Source organism: Carassius gibelio, chromosome A15 (assembly GCF_023724105.1).
Source record: "Carassius gibelio isolate Cgi1373 ecotype wild population from Czech Republic chromosome A15, carGib1.2-hapl.c, whole genome shotgun sequence".
Lineage (NCBI taxonomy): Eukaryota > Metazoa > Chordata > Actinopteri > Cypriniformes > Cyprinidae > Carassius > Carassius gibelio.
In genome coordinates, this window is record NC_068385.1 from 8,177,578 (window position 1) to 8,195,939 (window position 18,362).

At 37.8% G+C, this 18,362-nt stretch overlaps 2 protein-coding genes across 4 annotated transcripts; one reads left to right on the forward strand and one right to left on the reverse strand.

The window, feature by feature from the left end:
* The first annotated feature begins 3,172 nt into the window (after window positions 1-3,172).
* On the forward strand, window positions 3,173-9,933 carry LOC128029245 (frizzled-4). The gene is made up of 2 exons (XM_052616889.1): window positions 3,173-3,687; window positions 7,105-9,933. Exons 1-2 carry the CDS (start codon window positions 3,451-3,453, stop codon window positions 8,437-8,439), a joined length of 1,572 nt encoding a protein of 523 aa, XP_052472849.1. The 5' UTR covers window positions 3,173-3,450; the 3' UTR covers window positions 8,440-9,933.
* Window positions 9,934-10,409: 476 nt separating this feature from the next.
* On the reverse strand, window positions 10,410-18,362 carry LOC128029246 (cell adhesion molecule 2). 3 transcript variants are annotated; one of them, XM_052616891.1, is made up of 8 exons: window positions 18,296-18,362; window positions 16,348-16,501; window positions 15,215-15,258; window positions 14,346-14,666; window positions 13,250-13,540; window positions 12,021-12,140; window positions 11,870-11,903; window positions 10,410-11,421 (listed from the first exon to the last, which is right to left on the reverse strand). In XM_052616891.1, exons 2-8 carry the CDS (start codon window positions 16,386-16,388, stop codon window positions 11,400-11,402), a joined length of 873 nt encoding a protein of 290 aa, XP_052472851.1. In that variant the 5' UTR covers window positions 16,389-16,501; window positions 18,296-18,362; the 3' UTR covers window positions 10,410-11,399. The 3 variants fall into 3 exon arrangements, with proteins under 3 accessions (XP_052472851.1, XP_052472850.1, XP_052472852.1); XM_052616890.1 differs by having other exon boundaries at window positions 10,410-11,437; XM_052616892.1 differs by having other exon boundaries at window positions 10,410-11,437; window positions 16,424-16,501; window positions 18,296-18,352.

The window sequence follows — 18,362 nt, forward strand, 5'->3', positions numbered from 1 at the left end:
ATCACTCACAACCAGTGCCAACCAGTTTTTAGTTTACTACTTTCCTGTTAATTCATTAGGTTCTTACAGAAGGTTGAATGCACTGAATCAAATAAATGATTCACTGATTCATTTGTCCATACTTCTTTTCTATAGCTAAATATTTAGTTAAGGAATAGTTCAACCGAAAATGAAAATTTGCTGAAAATTTACTCATCCGAACCAATTTGTTTTTTTTTTTCAGATTTGGAGAAATGTAGCATTGCATCATTGTCTCATCAGTGGATGCTCTGCAGTGAATGGGTGCCGTCAGAATGAGAGTCTGATAAAAACATCACAATAATCCACAATAATCCATCCTCCAGTCCATCAGTGAACATCTGGAGAAGACAAAAGATGAAACAAATCCAGCATTAAAATAGTTTAACTTGTTTTAAGAGTCCATAATCCATAATAATGCTTACTCCAGTGAAATCAGGAGAGAAATCTGCACAGATCAAGCACTGTTTACAAGCCAAAACAGCCTTGTTTTAGACAGAAGCAATGGTTTGAAGTTAAAACATTTTGATGATGGATTTGTTTCAACTTTTGATTATTGTGATGTTTTTATCAACTGTTTGGACTCTCATTCTGACGGCACCCATTCACTGCAGAGCATCCATTTGTGAGAAAGTGAAAAGGCAAAACCGTACTTATTTTTTTTCACCGAGAATGACAAATAGTATAGTTTTTTTTAAAAATAAAAAACGTTAAATAACTTCACTGTATTTAGCCAGCCTAAGAGCTTAGTGCTAAACAACTGTAGCTCAACAACCTTAAATTATGAGTAGTTTGTTGCTTGGCAAACTTCAGCTTCACACACCCAGACCACGCAAACCGCGCTTCTAGCTGAAATCAAAGCAGCTGCAGAGTTTCAATCAAACAGAAACATTCCACTAATTTTTAAGAGAAAACTGCATCTGTATGAAGAGAGTGAGCGAGAGAGATGTTGTGGTTTTGTTGCTCTGAGACGCATGAACCCACAAGCAGCCCGGCAACCTTCGCAGAAAACAACTATATTTCTGAAAAGCACTCTAATACAACCACAGCAAACACACACACACACACACACACACACACACTGGAGGCTAGATAGATCTAAAGATATCTTTTGGGTTGAGGGGGGTTAACTCTCCAACAAGCTCAGATTTATGATGTGTTTGAGGAGACATTTGTCAAACAGCAACTGACACACACACACACACACACACACACTCACACTTAAATTGGCTTGTTTAACGGGTTGATTTAAACAAAATAACTAATTTGATCTGATTTGCTGACTGCTTGCCTGAATTATTTGCTTGGTTGCAAGAACCAATGGTGTTTTCATCATAGGCCACAGAAATAAGATCTCACTAAAAGACAAAAATTCAATTCATTTCAATTTACTCACTCTCAGGTCATCCGAGATTAGGATGGGTTTGTTTCTTCATCAGATTTGGAGAAATGCAGCATTGCATCAGTGTCTCATCAATGGATGCTCTGCAGTGAATGGGTGCCGTCAGAATGAGAGTCTGATAAAAACATCACAATAATCCACAGCACTCCAGTCCATCAGTGAACATCTGGAGAAGACAAAAGATTAAACAAATCTAACATTAAGGTGTTTTATTGTACTTTATTATTCACAGCTAACTATTAGTAAAACAAACCAAAAATGCTTTTTCTCACATTGGATCCAAAAAATGTAGTGCATGCATTTGGGAGAGTGACTGAATGAAAGAACGGAAGAGCATGCATTGGTGCAAGAGAAAATCAGATCAACTTTCTAATGTAGTTGTACGATTAATAAAACCATTTTTGATATTAGAGCAAATATTTATTGAATTTACACATTGCACATTTAAAGCATTTTTGGAAGTGCATCATTAACTCTTAATGATTCAGAATTAGTGTGTTTCACACATCCAGAGTCATTATGGCTTCACTAAACAACACTTAAGTACTAATGTCTCTCAGTAGAGTATTGTGTCACACACAATGCACACTGTGCATCATGTTTATCAGTCTACAACCGTCTTGATTACTAGGAATATTCACGGACAATCTGAAGCGACTGAAGGCTGCTTGGATAGCGGTCCTGACAGCATTTCAGCACAATCTATCGGCTCATTACCATTTTAATAGCTCCTCCACAGATACCAGCCTGCTTGTCTCCTGTTTCCCAGTCTGTCATTTAAAATCTGCTAATTACTGCTGACCTCCGCCCGTCGGGGTCACGGGAGGGGGCTGGGAGCAGGCCGGGTGTCGGGCGGGGGGTTTTATTCTGATAGTTAGTGATCAGTGAGGCGAAACAGAGGGAGGAGACGCATCAATCTAACACTTGTAATCTGGGTTCAGATCCCCAAATCTCCTTCCAAAAGAGACGTTTCTGAGAAGCCACTTTAATCAGAGTTTGGATCCTGCCGGACTTCACTCAATAACTCTTTATTATGATAATGAAAAACACAGCTAACGGGGAACACTCTCGCAACGTTCTTCTAGGAACGTTAATAGAATGTTCATTCAAGGTTTTTAAAAATGTTCTCAAAACGTTAGCACTTTTTTACATTATTTATGGATCATTTTTATATTGGATGTAAGACTTTCATTCTATTTTAAATGTTACTAGTTTCATTCAAATGTAACTCTCTCATTGTGTGCAAATAATTGAATTTCCCTTAACACCTTCATGACCAGGATAACTTTTTGAAACATTAAGAGAACATTTAACATTCATAAATAATGTTTTCATAACTGTTTATTTTATTTAAAAAAAAAAAATTATTTAGTTGGGTTCCTGCATTTTGTTATCTGCAGGCGTAAAAAAAAAAAAAAAAAATGTCATTATTTGTAGTGCATTAATCTTAGTAAAGTTAAACAAGAATTTGACAAGAGGAGACCAAATTAGATGATTATCCCATTAATAAATAATAAAAACACTAAAAGTATTTAAAAAAAAAAAAAAAAGTTTAATATGAAAGACGAATTGTTTAAGACGAATAAATATTACAAATAAAAGGACATAAACTGAAATGAGTGATAAAGAACAAATAACAGGAGTCTTTCAATTTCTCTGTGATGTTATTGTGGCTACTATAAGCCCCGCCCCCATTCTCGATCTAGCGCTCTGATTGGCTGACGCAGGTCCTGGGACAGCTGTCCCGTCTCCGTCTAGACCTCAACCGGGCAGAACCCGCGCCACTGCGCCACGGACACACCGGAGCACGCAGAAGCCACGGACGGTCCCGATAAGGATTGTTATTTGTACACAGGACTCTAAGGAAGCTCGTTAGGTTTATTCCGGACCGGGACTAACGGGAAGACGGTGCCGTTTCACACTTTAACGGATTCGCTCAAGTTTTGGCCAGGCGCGTCTAAACTCCGGTAAGCTCGTGCTGGATTTCCGCGCTCCCGTGAATCGGTGGGATTTTTACCGATAGTGTCATCATGACTCGGTTCGGCTCCGGGCTCGCGCTGCTGGCGCTCGCGTTTGGGCTCGCGCACGCGTTCGGGGACGAGGAGGAGATGAGCTGCGACCCGATCCGCATCTCCATGTGTCAGGATCTCGGATACAATGTGACCAAGATGCCGAACCTGGTGGGAAACGTGCTGCAGTCCGACGCCGAGCTGCAACTGACCACATTCACACCGTTAATACAGTACGGCTGCTCGAGCCAGCTGAAGGTGAGAGTTTACAACACACACTGTAACCAGCCCCTTCACACACTCACTAACACACACGCACACGCACGCACGCACGCACACACAGACACACACATAAAAACACACACACACATTTTAAAATCTTGACATGATATGAAAGCAGCAACATAGTAAAAATAGTAACAGTAATATTATTATTATTATTAGAAAAAAAACTATTAAAATTATTATAAAAATTCTATAAATTAATATAATCATTAATCATATTTTTGTGACAAAAAAACTCAGATAACAATGATTGATTACAATAATATTAATTATAATTTTATCATAAAATTAGCATGAATTAAAATATCATTTATCATAATTGTTGTTGTTATTATATGTTTATGTCAACAACAATAATAATTCTTATTATTATTAAATATAATATATATTTTTTTTATTTTTGTTGTTATTATTTAGGTGCCAATAATGTTTACAAAACAAATAATGTAACAAAAAATGTATACACAGAATTTGCACACACACACACACACACACACACACACACACACACATACACACACAAACACTTATGATGACTTCATACTGTCCTCAAATTAATCAAATTAGAAATATGCTGAAGCTACTTTATGTATCTGTACACTTTACAGAAATACTGTAGTATGTTTATAAGAACATTTCACCTGTTTATGAACACCTTTCAGTTTTACAGCATTTATGAGGAAAATTCCAGGAATTTGGTCATCACAAGTATAATGAAACAAACACAGTGTGTGTGTAGAGCCTGAGTACAGTCTCTGATTGCGTGTGTGTGTGTGTGTGTGTGTGTGTGTGTGAGCACTGAAGACAGAAGCAGTTGTTGTTTTATTGATTCAGCGTGGAGAAGAAAGCTGCTTTATATGTTGCCCGGTTATCACAAACATCTTAAAGCGAGAGCACTTCATTCCAACGCTGCTCTTAGATAGAAAATTGCATATTGATGCATGTTTTTTAGTCCACAACTGCTGATTTCTTGAAGTGTATGCGACCACAGCAAAAGTCTATAGCTTCCTTTTATGAGTGCAGTCCTGTACCACAGAATTTCCCAACTCGTACGTACACACAGCAGGGAAACCCATTAGATACAAAACTACATGCAACAGATGCATAATGCAACAATGCAATGTTTTCTTCTCCTTTAGTGCTTCAGAAAACACGCTATACTAGAAAACCCAAATTTGTGCCATTAGACATGCGACATGCCATCTGCACACATATCATCAAACAAAGCAGTTTTTTCCCCATTACAACCTTGGCAAATGTGCAATACTAGAAACACTCATTTGAAAAGCACACATGTTTTTTCCTCATTTACAGCTTTGAAAACATGTAAATACTAGAAAACATATTTCAAAAGAACAAATTTGTGCTAATTAGACATGCAACACGCAGGGGCGTGTCTAGAGCATTTTCAGTGGGGGGGCCATGCTGGGGCACTGCCTCCTAATGGGGTGGCCGCCACTGGCCCCCCCCAAAAAAAGCGAAATTCTAAAGTGTATTACGTATATCCTATTGATTTTATTATTATTTTTAACTTGAATAAGTTACTTGTAAACAAATGCAGTAATAAAGCACATTTTTGATTACTTTAGTTTTTGTCATCCCTGTATATATCCATTAAGTTAAATTTGAGAATACATATATATTTTTTTTTTTCATTGAAAGAAACTCCCTATATCTTTACTTCTTTTCATGGCTTGCCACTGCTCTCTTCCCTGCCTTCAAAAGAAACACTTATGTGTGTCTGTTTTTCTCAATCTCAAAAAAAAAATTCAAATTGTAAATGAAATGCACAGAATGCGTCACAACATTTCATGTGTAAATGGCTAAGTTAGGCCTGACAATTTAACTGACTCTCTAACTGACTTACTCTCATGCATTAACAAGTAACGTGTCACCAGACAAATATTATTATGGAACATTCTGTGCATATTGTCATTTGGTGCAATCTTGCTATATGTGGTCACTGTCACAAAATAAACTGATACAAAATATGCAAATCACCATGACATGTTTATTGTTTGATAGCCCCCCATCGTATTTTACTTTTATTGTGTTTTATTAAACGTTGACTGAACATTCGATTGAAATCAACCACGACCAACGCGAGCAGAGCCTGAAGGGGTAAAAACATTGATCTGAGAAAACCATACAAACATTTTAAACCATACATAAATATTACCTACCAGCTCTTTGTTTGGTGTCTTGTGATGTGTCGTTCTTGAACGACGAATCTTTAATGTGACTAGGGAAGAACGAGTCGTCTCTATGACGGCGACATCACTTTGATTGTTTTTTTTTTTTTTTTTTTTACAGTGGATTCTAATCTTCAAAAATGACCGTGTTGTATGATTTATATCTTTTGAGTTCACCCTTCAGATTAGACTATACAACAGGAGTGTTACTTGTTTAGGATTCAAAATGTTGTTTGCTTTTAATTTATGTCATTATGTCCTTTTTGAGCAAGCATCTTATACATATATTATTAAAAATGGATTAAAAATTAAACTAGGCTATAAATACTTTATTAGATTTTTATATAGCCTAGTGTTTATTTACTGATAGACAGTCAAAAAGACAAATTAATCAATATTTTATTTATTAAAAGGTTTTATTTATTTATAAAATAATAACATCACAGATCCTCAAGAAACAGTAACAAAAACACAGTGACAGAAATGTCAGAAATAGCGCATGGGTCTGTCACGTGATTAAGGAATGATTTGAACCCGAAGACTTGTCAGACACGAGGTGAGTTAATCACAGACTGAAGACCCAGGTCAAGAATTAATTAAGTCCAAGATCGCGACGAGCGTTGTTTCTCTGAAGACGCTGCACTTCTTTGAATCCCGAACTTCAGTAGAGTCTATAGACTGATTTGCCATAAAATGAACCAATCACAAGACATCTTATAGGGGGGGCACCTGGGGTGGCCAATCGAATTTCAGGGGGGGCCGGTGCCCCCCCCGGCCACCACGTAGACCCGCCCCTGGCAACACGTGTCGGCTTGCACTAATAATGCAACTAACCAATGTTTTTTCCTGTAGAGCTTCTGAAATAATGCAATACAAGAAAACACATCTGAAAAGTACAAATTCGTGCCAATTAGACATGCAACGTGTGTCGTCCGCACACACAATGCAACAAAGCGATGTTTTTCTCATTTAGAGCTTCTGAAAACATGCAAACGCACACATGATGCGACAAACCAATGCTTTTCTCCTGTAGAGCCTCTGAAAACATGCACTACTAGTAAACGCATCTGAAAAGCATAAATTCGTGCACGTCTCAGATTGAGCTTCTTATGAGGGTTTAGATGCTATGCTGATTTTCCAAGCAACATTTGTGTGTTTGCAAACATCTAATTCTTTCCATGCCTTTGCTTTCTTTCAGTTCTTCTTATGCTCTGTCTACGTTCCCATGTGTACGGAGAAGGTCCCTATCCCGATCGGCCCGTGCGGCAGCATGTGTTTGTCTGTAAAGAGGAAGTGTCTTCCGGTCCTGCAGGATTTTGGTTTCGTTTGGCCGGAGCTCTTGAACTGCAGCTTGTTCCCGCCCACCAACGACCAGAACCACATGTGCATGGAGGGTCCGGGCGACGAGGACCCACCGTTCCACGCCGTCCGGCCGATGCCGGCGCAGGAGGAGGAGTGCATGGCGCTGGGTGCCGGCGTGGAGCAGTATGCATGGGTGAAGCGCAGTGGCAGCTGCTCGCTGCAGTGCGGATACGACACAGGATTGTACCGGCGACAGGCCAAAGTTTTTACCGACGTGTGGATGGCAGTGTGGGCGGTTCTCTGCTTCATCTCCACCACGTTCACCGTCCTGACCTTCCTAGTGGATTCCTCGCGGTTTTCCTACCCGGAGCGACCTATTATTTTCCTCAGCATGTGCTGCAATATTTACAGCGTGGCCTACATCGTGCGGCTGACGGTCGGTCGCGAACGCATCTCCTGCGACTTGGAAGAAGCGGCTGTGCCTGTGCTAGTGCAAGAAGGCTTGAAGAACACAGGCTGTGCCATAGTCTTCCTCCTCACGTATTTCTTCGGCATGGCGAGTTCAATCTGGTGGGTGATCCTGACGCTCACGTGGTTCCTGGCGGCAGGGCTGAAGTGGGGACACGAGGCCATCGAAATGCACAGTTCGTACTTCCACATCGCAGCTTGGGCCATTCCTGCCATTAAGACCATCGTCATCCTCATCATGAGGCTGGTGGACGCTGATGACCTCTCTGGGATGTGTTACGTGGGCAATCAGAACCTAGACGCGCTCACTGGTTTTGTAGTCGCGCCGCTGTTTACGTACTTGGTAATCGGGACGCTGTTTATTGCCGCCGGCTTGGTTGCGCTTTTCAAGATCCGCTCGAATTTGCAAAAGGACGGGACGAAGACGGACAAGCTAGAGCGGCTGATGGTTAAAATTGGTGTGTTTTCGGTGCTCTATACAGTGTTGGCCACTTGCGTCATTGCGTGTTACTTCTACGAAATCTCCAATTGGGCTGATTTTCGCCAGTCGGCGAGGGATTCGTACATGGCGGCGGAGATGCTACGGATTTTTATGTCTCTGCTGGTGGGAATCACGTCGGGAATGTGGGTTTGGTCCGCCAAAACGCTTCACACGTGGCAGCGATGTTCCCATCGACTCGTGCACAGTGGGCGAAACAATCGCGTCAAACGGACAGCCAACGGCTGGGTCAAACCGGGCAAAGGCAACGAGACGGTTGTGTGACAAAGAGACAGAGGTAGCACTATCGTTCGTTCACTTTACGTGAAATGTTCTTAAGATGATCTTACACTGGACGTTCCTGGTGCAGCGGTTCCTCCGTGTAAATATGCACTACGTCAAACTCTCACTGAAGTGCCTTCGTGTTTGTGGATGAGCTACTCCACCGATTCTGGGAAACGTAGTTCTTTGCTCCTTTTGTCGTTTACCTCGCAACACGTCACAGCTGCAGGAACGCTTACGAGATTTGTTAATGCTACGTTCACTTTCTGTTGGATATGCGAAATATTAAAGCAGAAAGTGTCCAATGGCATGTCAGAAGTATGTGTAGAGGTTGCTAACTAACTTTAACCGTTGACATTTTCTTGTGATTTAACGTCTCGCACGACGTCAATAAAGCTCAAGCGAGTTTTTGTGAAATGGTTTTTACAAGTCGGAAACTCAACTAAACGTGAACGCATCATAGCAGAGATTTCCTTCACTATTTAGAGAGTCTATTTTTGAAATGAAAACGCTATGATGGGACTTTTTGTTTTGGTTTATTTGTGCTGTCCGACACACATTCACTCTGGTGACAATCACTGACCGTGCCGATGAATGTATTGGCCGATGATAAACTCTTAAACTTTAAATAAGTGCCTCAAAAACTCAAATGCAGGTGGTACAGTCCTGGATTTCATGTAGGACTTCTGGATCGATTTTTGTACATAAACTGATGTTTGTAGGTGTAATGTGTTATTTTTAATGTCTAATGAAATGCTAATTTATGTAAGAAACTGAACCAAAATACATTTATTTAAGAATGCTTTTGTATCAAATTAAAAATTAAAATAAAAAAAAATCCAGATTCCATGTGCATCTTTTGTTTATAGATGAATAGTTCACTATTAAAACTCTTTTTGTAGGTTTAGGACTTCACACACCTCGTGACCCTAGTAAATCTTGACTATGTGACTGGGAATTAAAGGATTGTTTTGGGCATTAGTTAGCAAATCTCTGTTCGCAGAATTAGAGGCTCAACTCCTTTTAAGGTCGTTTTAAAATTCCTCCTCCCTGAATGATTTGGACAAAGATTTATCCTCTGGTCCAACTTACCCCCTCGGGGTCACCACACCCGCCTCAGGGTTTCTTGTATGACAATGTCAGATGGTTTTCTCTCTTTCATGGGTGGTTAGTCTTGAAATGCTTTAATACGCTTAGTGAAACCAATCATAGATATACATTATCAATACGGGAATTAAAAATGACCATGTTTCATGGCCCAAAACTGTTGCATAGTCAAGTAAATGATCTGTTTAGAATAAATACCTGTTTTCATCTAATGAAATGTTTCACAAAAGTCAGATCAGTCAGCTTTTAATATAATGTTGCTCCCTGCTGGTCATGTGAAGCACTACAGATAAACCCATTAGAGAAAAACAGACTTTTGCAGTGACATAAAATGCAAATTATTTTATTTTATTTTATTTTCAAATCTTTATTTAACAAACAGTAATAAAGTCAAATTTTGAGATACTTAGCGGTTAGTTGCGGTCATGGTTGTCTGACATTCGTATGCATAATTTCCAGCAAATATGCTTTAATAACAGTAAATGCTACTTTTGAAATAAACATGAAGTGGAATTTGAAAAGCTTTTACCGTCATGATGTAAAACAAAAGAAAAAGTGGGACTTGATTGTGTCCATCAGAGAAAAGATTCCCAGACTGCCCCGTGATGACCTTTAATTGGGCCCATCATTTCCACTTTCTTGTGAAATATAGAGGGGAAACACATCATTGAAGCATATGTTAATTGCTCATCTGTAATACATCTAGGGCTAAAGTACGTTTCCTATCAGATGTCAAATAGACGTTTAGAAAGATGTTTATGATTTAATGCATGTAAAACTAACACCTTAAAGACGTCTATGAGATGTTTATAGTACACTTTCCAGATTAAACAGATATCTGACAAACAGATTTTCATTTCGGTTTTTTATTTAATCTTTTTTTTTTTTTTGACATACATAAAATAATTTAGTCATAAATTACAGTAAGAGTCTTCAAGCAGTCAGAAAGCAAAGTGCATAAGACATTTCCACACGGAAACAGATTTTGTTTTAATTGAAAATTAAATACCCCATTACTGTAAACTTGAGAACAGTTTCACAAAAAAACAAAAACAAAAAAAAACATAATTGTCAGTGTGGTGGAGTAGAAAAGTAAAAAAGTCAGTACTGTACATATGAACAGATGTGGACATCACATAGCGGGTAATGCGTCGCTAAACATGCATTTTAGGGAATGACCAGAAAAATCATCTAATGGCATTTGCTTTCTATGCATTATGGTTCTTTAGCTCGTCTGAGAACTGGCTTTAAAAAACTAAAGCTTCAAATAAATCGTCTTCTAGAAGCAAATGCATCATATTCATAAATGAGCATTGACACAACAGTCATTAAGAAACGGTCTTGGTTATTGTATCACGCACACAACTGGCCACAAATCTGCATATTTACTTCAAGTTCAGTCCCTGAAAAAGTTCTGAACCTTAAAATCCCCACTCCTTGCAATAAAGTGCCACAATCTGAGAAATACACACGGGAGATTGCAAAGTATACAGAGCAGTTTGAGCCATGAAACTTTTAATAAGCACCATTATAAAAAAATCTCTCTTCCGGCAACGTAAACCAAACATGTCTCTGTGATTCTGCACCCAAATGAAAACAAACTGCATCTTCAGGACGCCGGGGAAATGATGTGCACTTCCAAATGAATGACTGGGGAAAGGAAGGGAACGTTCTCAAAAGCTTGTTCAAGGACAGTCCAGCGTTGCTCTGTGAAGCGTCCTCTGGGGCCTGCTTCGATATGGAAGTGAAGCTGCTTTAGAGACACAGCGTTCGGCTGGACAATTTGCCCTAAATGTCCGTCTGCAGTCCGCACTTCCGCTTGACAGAATGGCGAAAATCTCCTGAGTGTTTCTTCGTCACGTCTCAGACGCTCTTAAGCTGTGAACGGTACTCGCTAGTTAGAAATACAGGGATTTCATTAGTTATTCTTGGCTTAAATACTACATCAGTTGTGTATTAAAGGAACCAACCAAAAATATTACTTTTTATTTACATTTTTAATGTTCTATTGGTTATTTTCCATGCAAAAACAATGTCAAGATTTTTAATGTTCAATTGCATTCTGCATCTCACAAAAATTTATCAAATTACTTGTGCATATGGAATATAGTTTAGTTATTTTATTGCACGAAAATGGAAATATTGCTTCAATGGCTAGCTAGCTAAAATGTGATTCAATTATAATTTATCCTAGTTAATGTCTAGTTTATTTATTTTGTGAGCTTCAGAATGTTGAGATTTGGAAGAAGATGCGAGTAAATGTAAAAACATTTTTGGGTTGATCTAGTGCTTTGGTGATATGAGAATGTAGTGAGAAGATACCTACGTTAAAGAAACGTTTACATCCCCAGATTGATCTTCTGTGGAAGAGAGAAATTAAAAAGCATGTTCAGATGTTTAAAGGAGATTTGAAAGGTAACTAATAACTCGTGTAGTTTGGTGTCTCCTGATAAATCAGTTTGTGTGTTCTTGTGTACCTGGGGTATGTTGTCTTCCACAGAAGCACTTCATCACCACAACAAAAATAAGCAACAGGGCAAACACAAGCACAAAAGCAATGGCTGCGATCACCTTAAGTGGGAAAGATTGTGTTTTACCTGCAAGAAGACAACAAAAAAGTCAAAAGATAAAAAATAAAATAAACCAGTGCAACAATTTTCAAGTTAATATATAAATAGATTAAAATAAATAGTAAAAATTTTGATGAAAATATATAAAACATAAACTAAAAAAAATTAAATGAGGTGCAAATAAATAAATAATAATAATAATAATAAATCTAACAGTACAAGTACTATGGGGAGTAGGGAAAATATATATATTTATTAAATAATATTTTAAATTGGTATAGTATATTATACTTATTCAATTCTAATAATAAAATTAGTATAAACTTTGTCTTTTAAGCTTGAAAATGTAGAGATGCCTTTTTAATGTTAGGATGAGGATGACACCTGGAACAGTTCACCCAAAAATGAACATCAGATCCTGTCAGATAATATCCGTTTTGTGTTGTAACAGAACAACTAGTCACCAAAGTTGTCTGGTGCTTAAAACTACATTGACAGTCTTAGTTTATTGAAAAGTCTTAATTGCGTATGTTTCAAAGCCCAGACTTCGTCTGAGGAACACAAATCCATCAAGTGTTATTAAACCACAATCAATAGCAGTGGAAAATCACTGCTTCACAACAACATCCCATAAACCTTGAATTTCCATAAACATTCCCTCTTATCTCTTATTCATGAAGAGAAATTGCCCTTGAAACCACACATCATAAGACTAAACAACAACGGAAAATAAACAATAATTTAGATGACTAATCAATGAAATGAGTATTTAAATGATCGTTATCACTGCTGTCAAATGATTAATCGCGATTAATCGCATCCAAAATAAAAGTTGTCCTATACATAATATATGTACATATATATATAAGCATAATATATTTTTCTTGCATGTGTTTGTATTTATATATACATAATAAATATACACATTATATGCACAAAAATGTATTTAGGATGCGATTAATTGCAAATAATCGCGATTAATCGCGATTAATCGATTTACCGCACTTTTTGTTATTATAAATGATTATATGAATAAATGGAATAAATGAATGCAACACACACAGGCTGCTCTTAAGGATCATTCGATCCTTCACACAACTTTTAGGCGAGTTATTCTTAACATCTGACACACTTACATATGGTGATGGTGTGTGAAACAGCGCCCCCTATGGCACAGCTGACATTGGTTTGCTGGTCGCAGTTGTACGTGACGGTTTGGTTGATGGTCCATGTTTTGGAGTCGTTATGAGCTGAACTCCAGTTATAAATTACGTTCGTCAGACTTGGATTAAGCCCTGTCCATCTGATGGTGCTCTGTGGGTATCCGCCCACCGCCGAGCAGCTTAAGTCACAGCTCATCCCCGTGCCGCTGACCCCACGTCTATGTTCAGTGCAGTCAGGTGTGATTGTAGGGGCGCTGTACTCAGCTGTAAAAAGAAGAGAACAGTGGAATGAGTGACATTTGAGATATCCGGAGAGGTTCCCCCACAACAACATTTCACTTCCCCAAAACCCACGTCAATACAATCATCCCAGAATCCTTAGTAAGCTGTGAATTTCCAGTGCGACCAAGCAGACAGACTTACATACGCAAATAAACCAACAGACGTACAAACGCAACCATAAATAGGCTGTTTACTCATATTCAAATGATATCTCACAGAATGGCTTCATTAATCACACATGTAGAAGTTTATCAGGGCTATGCATCATTCAGAGCTGAGATGAGGAAGGCTCAAAATCTGAATTGCATTTGAATTTAAGCACCAAGTGGGGTGCATTAAAATTCAGAAAGTGTAATTTTTAACAATGCATTTAATAATTTAGTATAAATGACATATAAACATATATTCTCATGCATAACATAGAAAAAGCATTTACTAATTTGCCAGAATGCTCTAATTTCCTAACATTTTTAGACCTATGTTGATATTAGTATTATTTTTATTTTTTATTGGTTTTCTGGAAACAGTGTTGTAGATATTGTGTGGCAGAGATAATTGTTTTGACAGTGTTAAACTTAGTTTAGAGGAATATCTGATTATATCAGGTAATAAATAGGCATAATTAGTCAAAATTAATAATATATTTGTGTATCATCTTTTTAAAATTTCAGTTTTCTGTGCTTTAGTGAATTCCTGTTTCTGTCATTCAGATTCAAACCATAATTCAACTTCCTGTCTGTTGCGGTCAATTTGATTCATTCTTCACCGTCTGTATCTTGTGTCATACCTGTGACTTCGAGGATAATGTCTGAGACTTTAGGATTTGTTACTCCGATGTCGAAAATGTAACATTTATACAGTCCTTCGTCAGAAACTGAGACGTTTCTCATCTCCATGCTCAGGTCCATCTTGTTCACTTTGGTTCTGATCTGGTATTCGTTCCATGGCATGTCACGGTCTTTATAAAACCCGTTAATGAACTTCTCTTTATCGTTAATAATTTTCTGTATGTACAAGCGTTCAACAGCTTCGCTGTGGTTCGAAGGACATCTGAAAGTAACGCTGTGACCCAAAACAGCCTTGATGTTCATCGCTGCATCACTGTCACCTACACACAACAACACGACAGAAACAACTCACATTCAGATGCATTTCAGTCCACACGGATTATTATTACAGCTGGTTATAAGGCAGGATTATATAGTAACATGAACTGTGGAACTACAAAAACAAATTAGCGATATATTCTGTTTGTCTCAGGTTATTGAAATATGATAGAAGTCTCTGTTATGTTCAAATGCAGCTGAACTTCTGTTTGTGTGGGTGTAAAGGCATGTTTGTTTCAATCAGGGTGATTCTCTATGACTTATTTCAGTGGTTCACAAGTCCTTTTCTTACTGTCCGAGTTTTGCTTCCTCGTTCTTTTAACTTTTTGGTGTAGAGGTGCATTCCCCAACTCCTACGGCTTCTGGTAATTCATCCCTACAACCAAACTTATCCATCCTCCCGTAACATTTCTTTTTGAGTCTCTAGCGCATTATTTTCATCACTAGTCCTCTTCAAATCACTAGTAGCTGTTCATAATGAAAGGTGGCTGGTTGTTTCGGCGTTTTAGCCAAATTACTATTAAACATTCTGCAAAAATGAGATTCTTACCAGATGCAGCCGCGAGCAGCAGCATGGTCACGACCAAAGCAAAGCTATAAAAAAAAAAACACCACAACGAATGATTAAAGACACACAAGCATGAACACTCAAAATCATGTGAATTTGCATATTCCTCAAAAAATTCCCATGACTCAATTCAAAATTCTTTTACCAAAATAACTGCAGGATCAGATCTTACTCACAAAAAAACAGACTTTTTTGTCTAAACTCTTAAAATAACATTTATTTGCATAAATGCTTCCATTAACATCCATGGAATCTTTCTATGGTTACAAAAAAGGCTCTTTGGAATGTTCTTCACACTATAAAAAAAAAAAACACGGTTCACTTGAAAAGTGCTTTTTGGAACACTACGTGTTTTTTATTATATTTTGGAAGCTTTATACTTAAGAGTGCATGTGTGCTACTCTTGCAGCATGTGGTCAGGTTTATTATAAGTAAGCAACTTGTACAACATCTCACTTCCTTATAATAAGCCTGTTTTATAGTATAAACTAATAATGTGAGTATTTGAAAGAGGATATCATATCATGTGCTGCAGACATGATTAAGTGGGTGTTTCTGATCTTTGTGGATGCAACATTATTAAATGACGTGTAAAACGGTCGATATGGCTGAAACAGGAGATCTGAATGTCTGACTTTAGCTTGGCGGAAATATATCATCCATCAAGGCCCTGAAAGCGCCTTACCAGCTCCTTACCGCATTTTTAACAACATGCAACAACAACCAGGAACAAAATCCTTGTAAAACTTCAGCACAATGCAATGCAAGCAGGAAAAACATAATTTCCTGTTATTCCTGTACTGGTATGTAAATGCAAATACATACACATCAGATACTAGCACCCACGCTTCGATGTCCACTTCCCTCTTAGTTTAAGAAATAAGTGATCCATGAACAACTACCACACACTTTCTCTTTTATACACAAGAGAGATCTCACAAGCCATATTAGTGAAGACACCGTACATTGTTTTTCTATTCGATTAATTAGATGAATCCTCTTAAGACATCATCATCAGATTTAAGAACAAACATTCACATGATAACTCATGACAACACTAGTTATCCTCACACTCACACACACACACACACACACAGAGAGAGAGAGCGCTGTACCTGTATCTGTGAGTGTATAAGCAGCGCAGTTGTAAACTCATGCTGATGGATGTGAGTGAACAGCTTAGGCACTTACAGAGAGCAGACTGGCTTCTTCATGTCTTCCTCATCTGTCAGCAGCAAAGCATACACACTTAAAACAGGAACTTCACACCTACGCAGAGAGAAAGGGAGAGCGGTGATGTCACTGACTTCATATCGATACTGTCAAAGGGAATTCCCACAACACACACCCTCCATCGGACTACAAATAAAGAAAGAGTGAGACACACAGAACAGAGTGAAAGGAAACCCATTGTCCTGTCGTGCTGTAGACAGAGAAAACCAAACATTGTGTTGTTTCACTGTAATGCAATAAACCAAAATAAACCGAGATGCTTGTGCCATTTCATTTGTAGAGAGAGTGTAACTAAACTAAACTGATAGATCTGCTTTACTGCAAATGACATTAATATAAACTAAATTATAATCAAAGAGTGTTGCTTTAGTGCAGATGGGATTAAACTAAGCTAAAGCTTGCTGTGCTATTATGTACTACACTAAACTTGACATTATTCACTACCAGACTAAAATAAACTAAACATGTTGCTTTACCCCGGAGGACATCAAACTATTCAAGTGTACTTTTTCAAAACTAAAAATACGAATGCATACTTATAGTCTACTTTTTATGTACTTCTGAGAAATGCACGAGTTATTTACTTAGAAGACTAGTTTCTTTTATAAACTAAAAAGTGGGACAATTTAGTCTCAAGTAGCATTAAAAAGCACACTTAGAATAAGTGTAAACTTAAAGTATACTTAAAATATACTTAAACTTCACTTGAGTATACTTAATAAAATGAACTGATGATGCTGCTAGACTCCGGATGACATTCATTTAAATTAAACTTGATGTACACTATGTCTACAATAAACTACTAAAATAAACTAAGCTGAAAACCAAGGCAAATTAAACCAAAATTAGTTTTTTTTTTATTATTATTAACAACCATTGCTAGCTGGTAATTTTGTCTAGTGTATGTTTACAGCATGATTTTTTAGCAAAAACCTGTTTTGATTATTGTTAGTTCAAGTGCCAGCGATGCAGTGTTGCCAGATATTGGTATTAGAAACTAATAAAAATAAACTGCAATTGTTTCAAATCTTATGAAAATAAGATAAGATAAAGATACTTAATCTTCCTACTTTATTACCATTAGAAAGTGTTTTAATATAAGTGCAATACACACAAATCCCAATGTGCTTATAAAAGCTGGATCTGGCAACACAACAGTCACTCATCCCTCAAACTGTCTAAACTGAATTATACATGTCATACAGAGATATTCATATGAGTAAATTAGTCATTCAGATAAACAAATGTTATTCACGAGGTCTGGAGCTCATAGCTTGCTTCAGGCCTGATTTCAACGAAACTAAATTACGCTACAAACTAAACCAAACCATTTGTGTTTCTTGACCACAGAGGCTATTAAATTAAACTAAACTCAAACTTTTGATTGCATATGGGCAAGCAAACTAGACTGAACTAAATGTGTTAAACTGCTGCTAAAGCACCTGTGATATCTCACTGATCTACCACAGATAGCTCAGAGATCACATGTGACACATTTACAGTGAACTCAAAGAGCTTCATCATAAATGATCCACCCTAAACTGGAACTGATCGAAGGAAATAAAAGCTTCTGTGGGCTGATCACAGACACAGCTCTAACAAAAGGGAAGAGAAATAAAGAGAAACGCCAGCTTAACTACACTACTCCAGCATAACCCGAGATGTTTCACTATCACACTAATCAGATTGTGTACAGATCTACGAAAACCTTCATCAGATCCAGCCGCACACAAGTGACAGTCAAAGCGTGTGAGAGTCTATTTGTGGAGAACGAGTGATGAAATGATGAACTGTGTCAGTAAAGAGGTTAAAATAAGAGAGAGCACTTACTAGGGTTCACAGGTGTCTCCTCCAGCGCGCTTGAGATGAAATGAAACACACATAACAGTTCCTTGAG

What these genes read in the sequence shown, in the direction of transcription:
- LOC128029245 (XM_052616889.1), top strand. Translation starts at nt 3,451, where the DNA reads ATGACTCGGTTCGGCTCCGGGCTCGCGCTGCTGGCGCTCGCGTTTGGG. An exon ending in GCTGCTCGAGCCAGCTGAAG is followed by an intron (nt 3,688 to 7,104) that starts GTGAGAGTTTAC and finishes GCTTTCTTTCAG; the next exon opens with TTCTTCTTATGCTCTGTCTA.
- LOC128029246 (XM_052616890.1), bottom strand. Translation starts at nt 16,388, where the DNA reads ATGAGTTTACAACTGCGCTGCTTATACACTCACAGATACAG. An exon ending in TTATACACTCACAGATACAG is followed by an intron (nt 15,259 to 16,347) that starts GTACAGCGCTCT and finishes TTTTTTTTATAG; the next exon opens with CTTTGCTTTGGTCGTGACCA. An exon ending in TTCACACACCATCACCATAT is followed by an intron (nt 12,141 to 13,249) that starts GTAAGTGTGTCA and finishes GTCTTCTTGCAG; the next exon opens with GTAAAACACAATCTTTCCCA.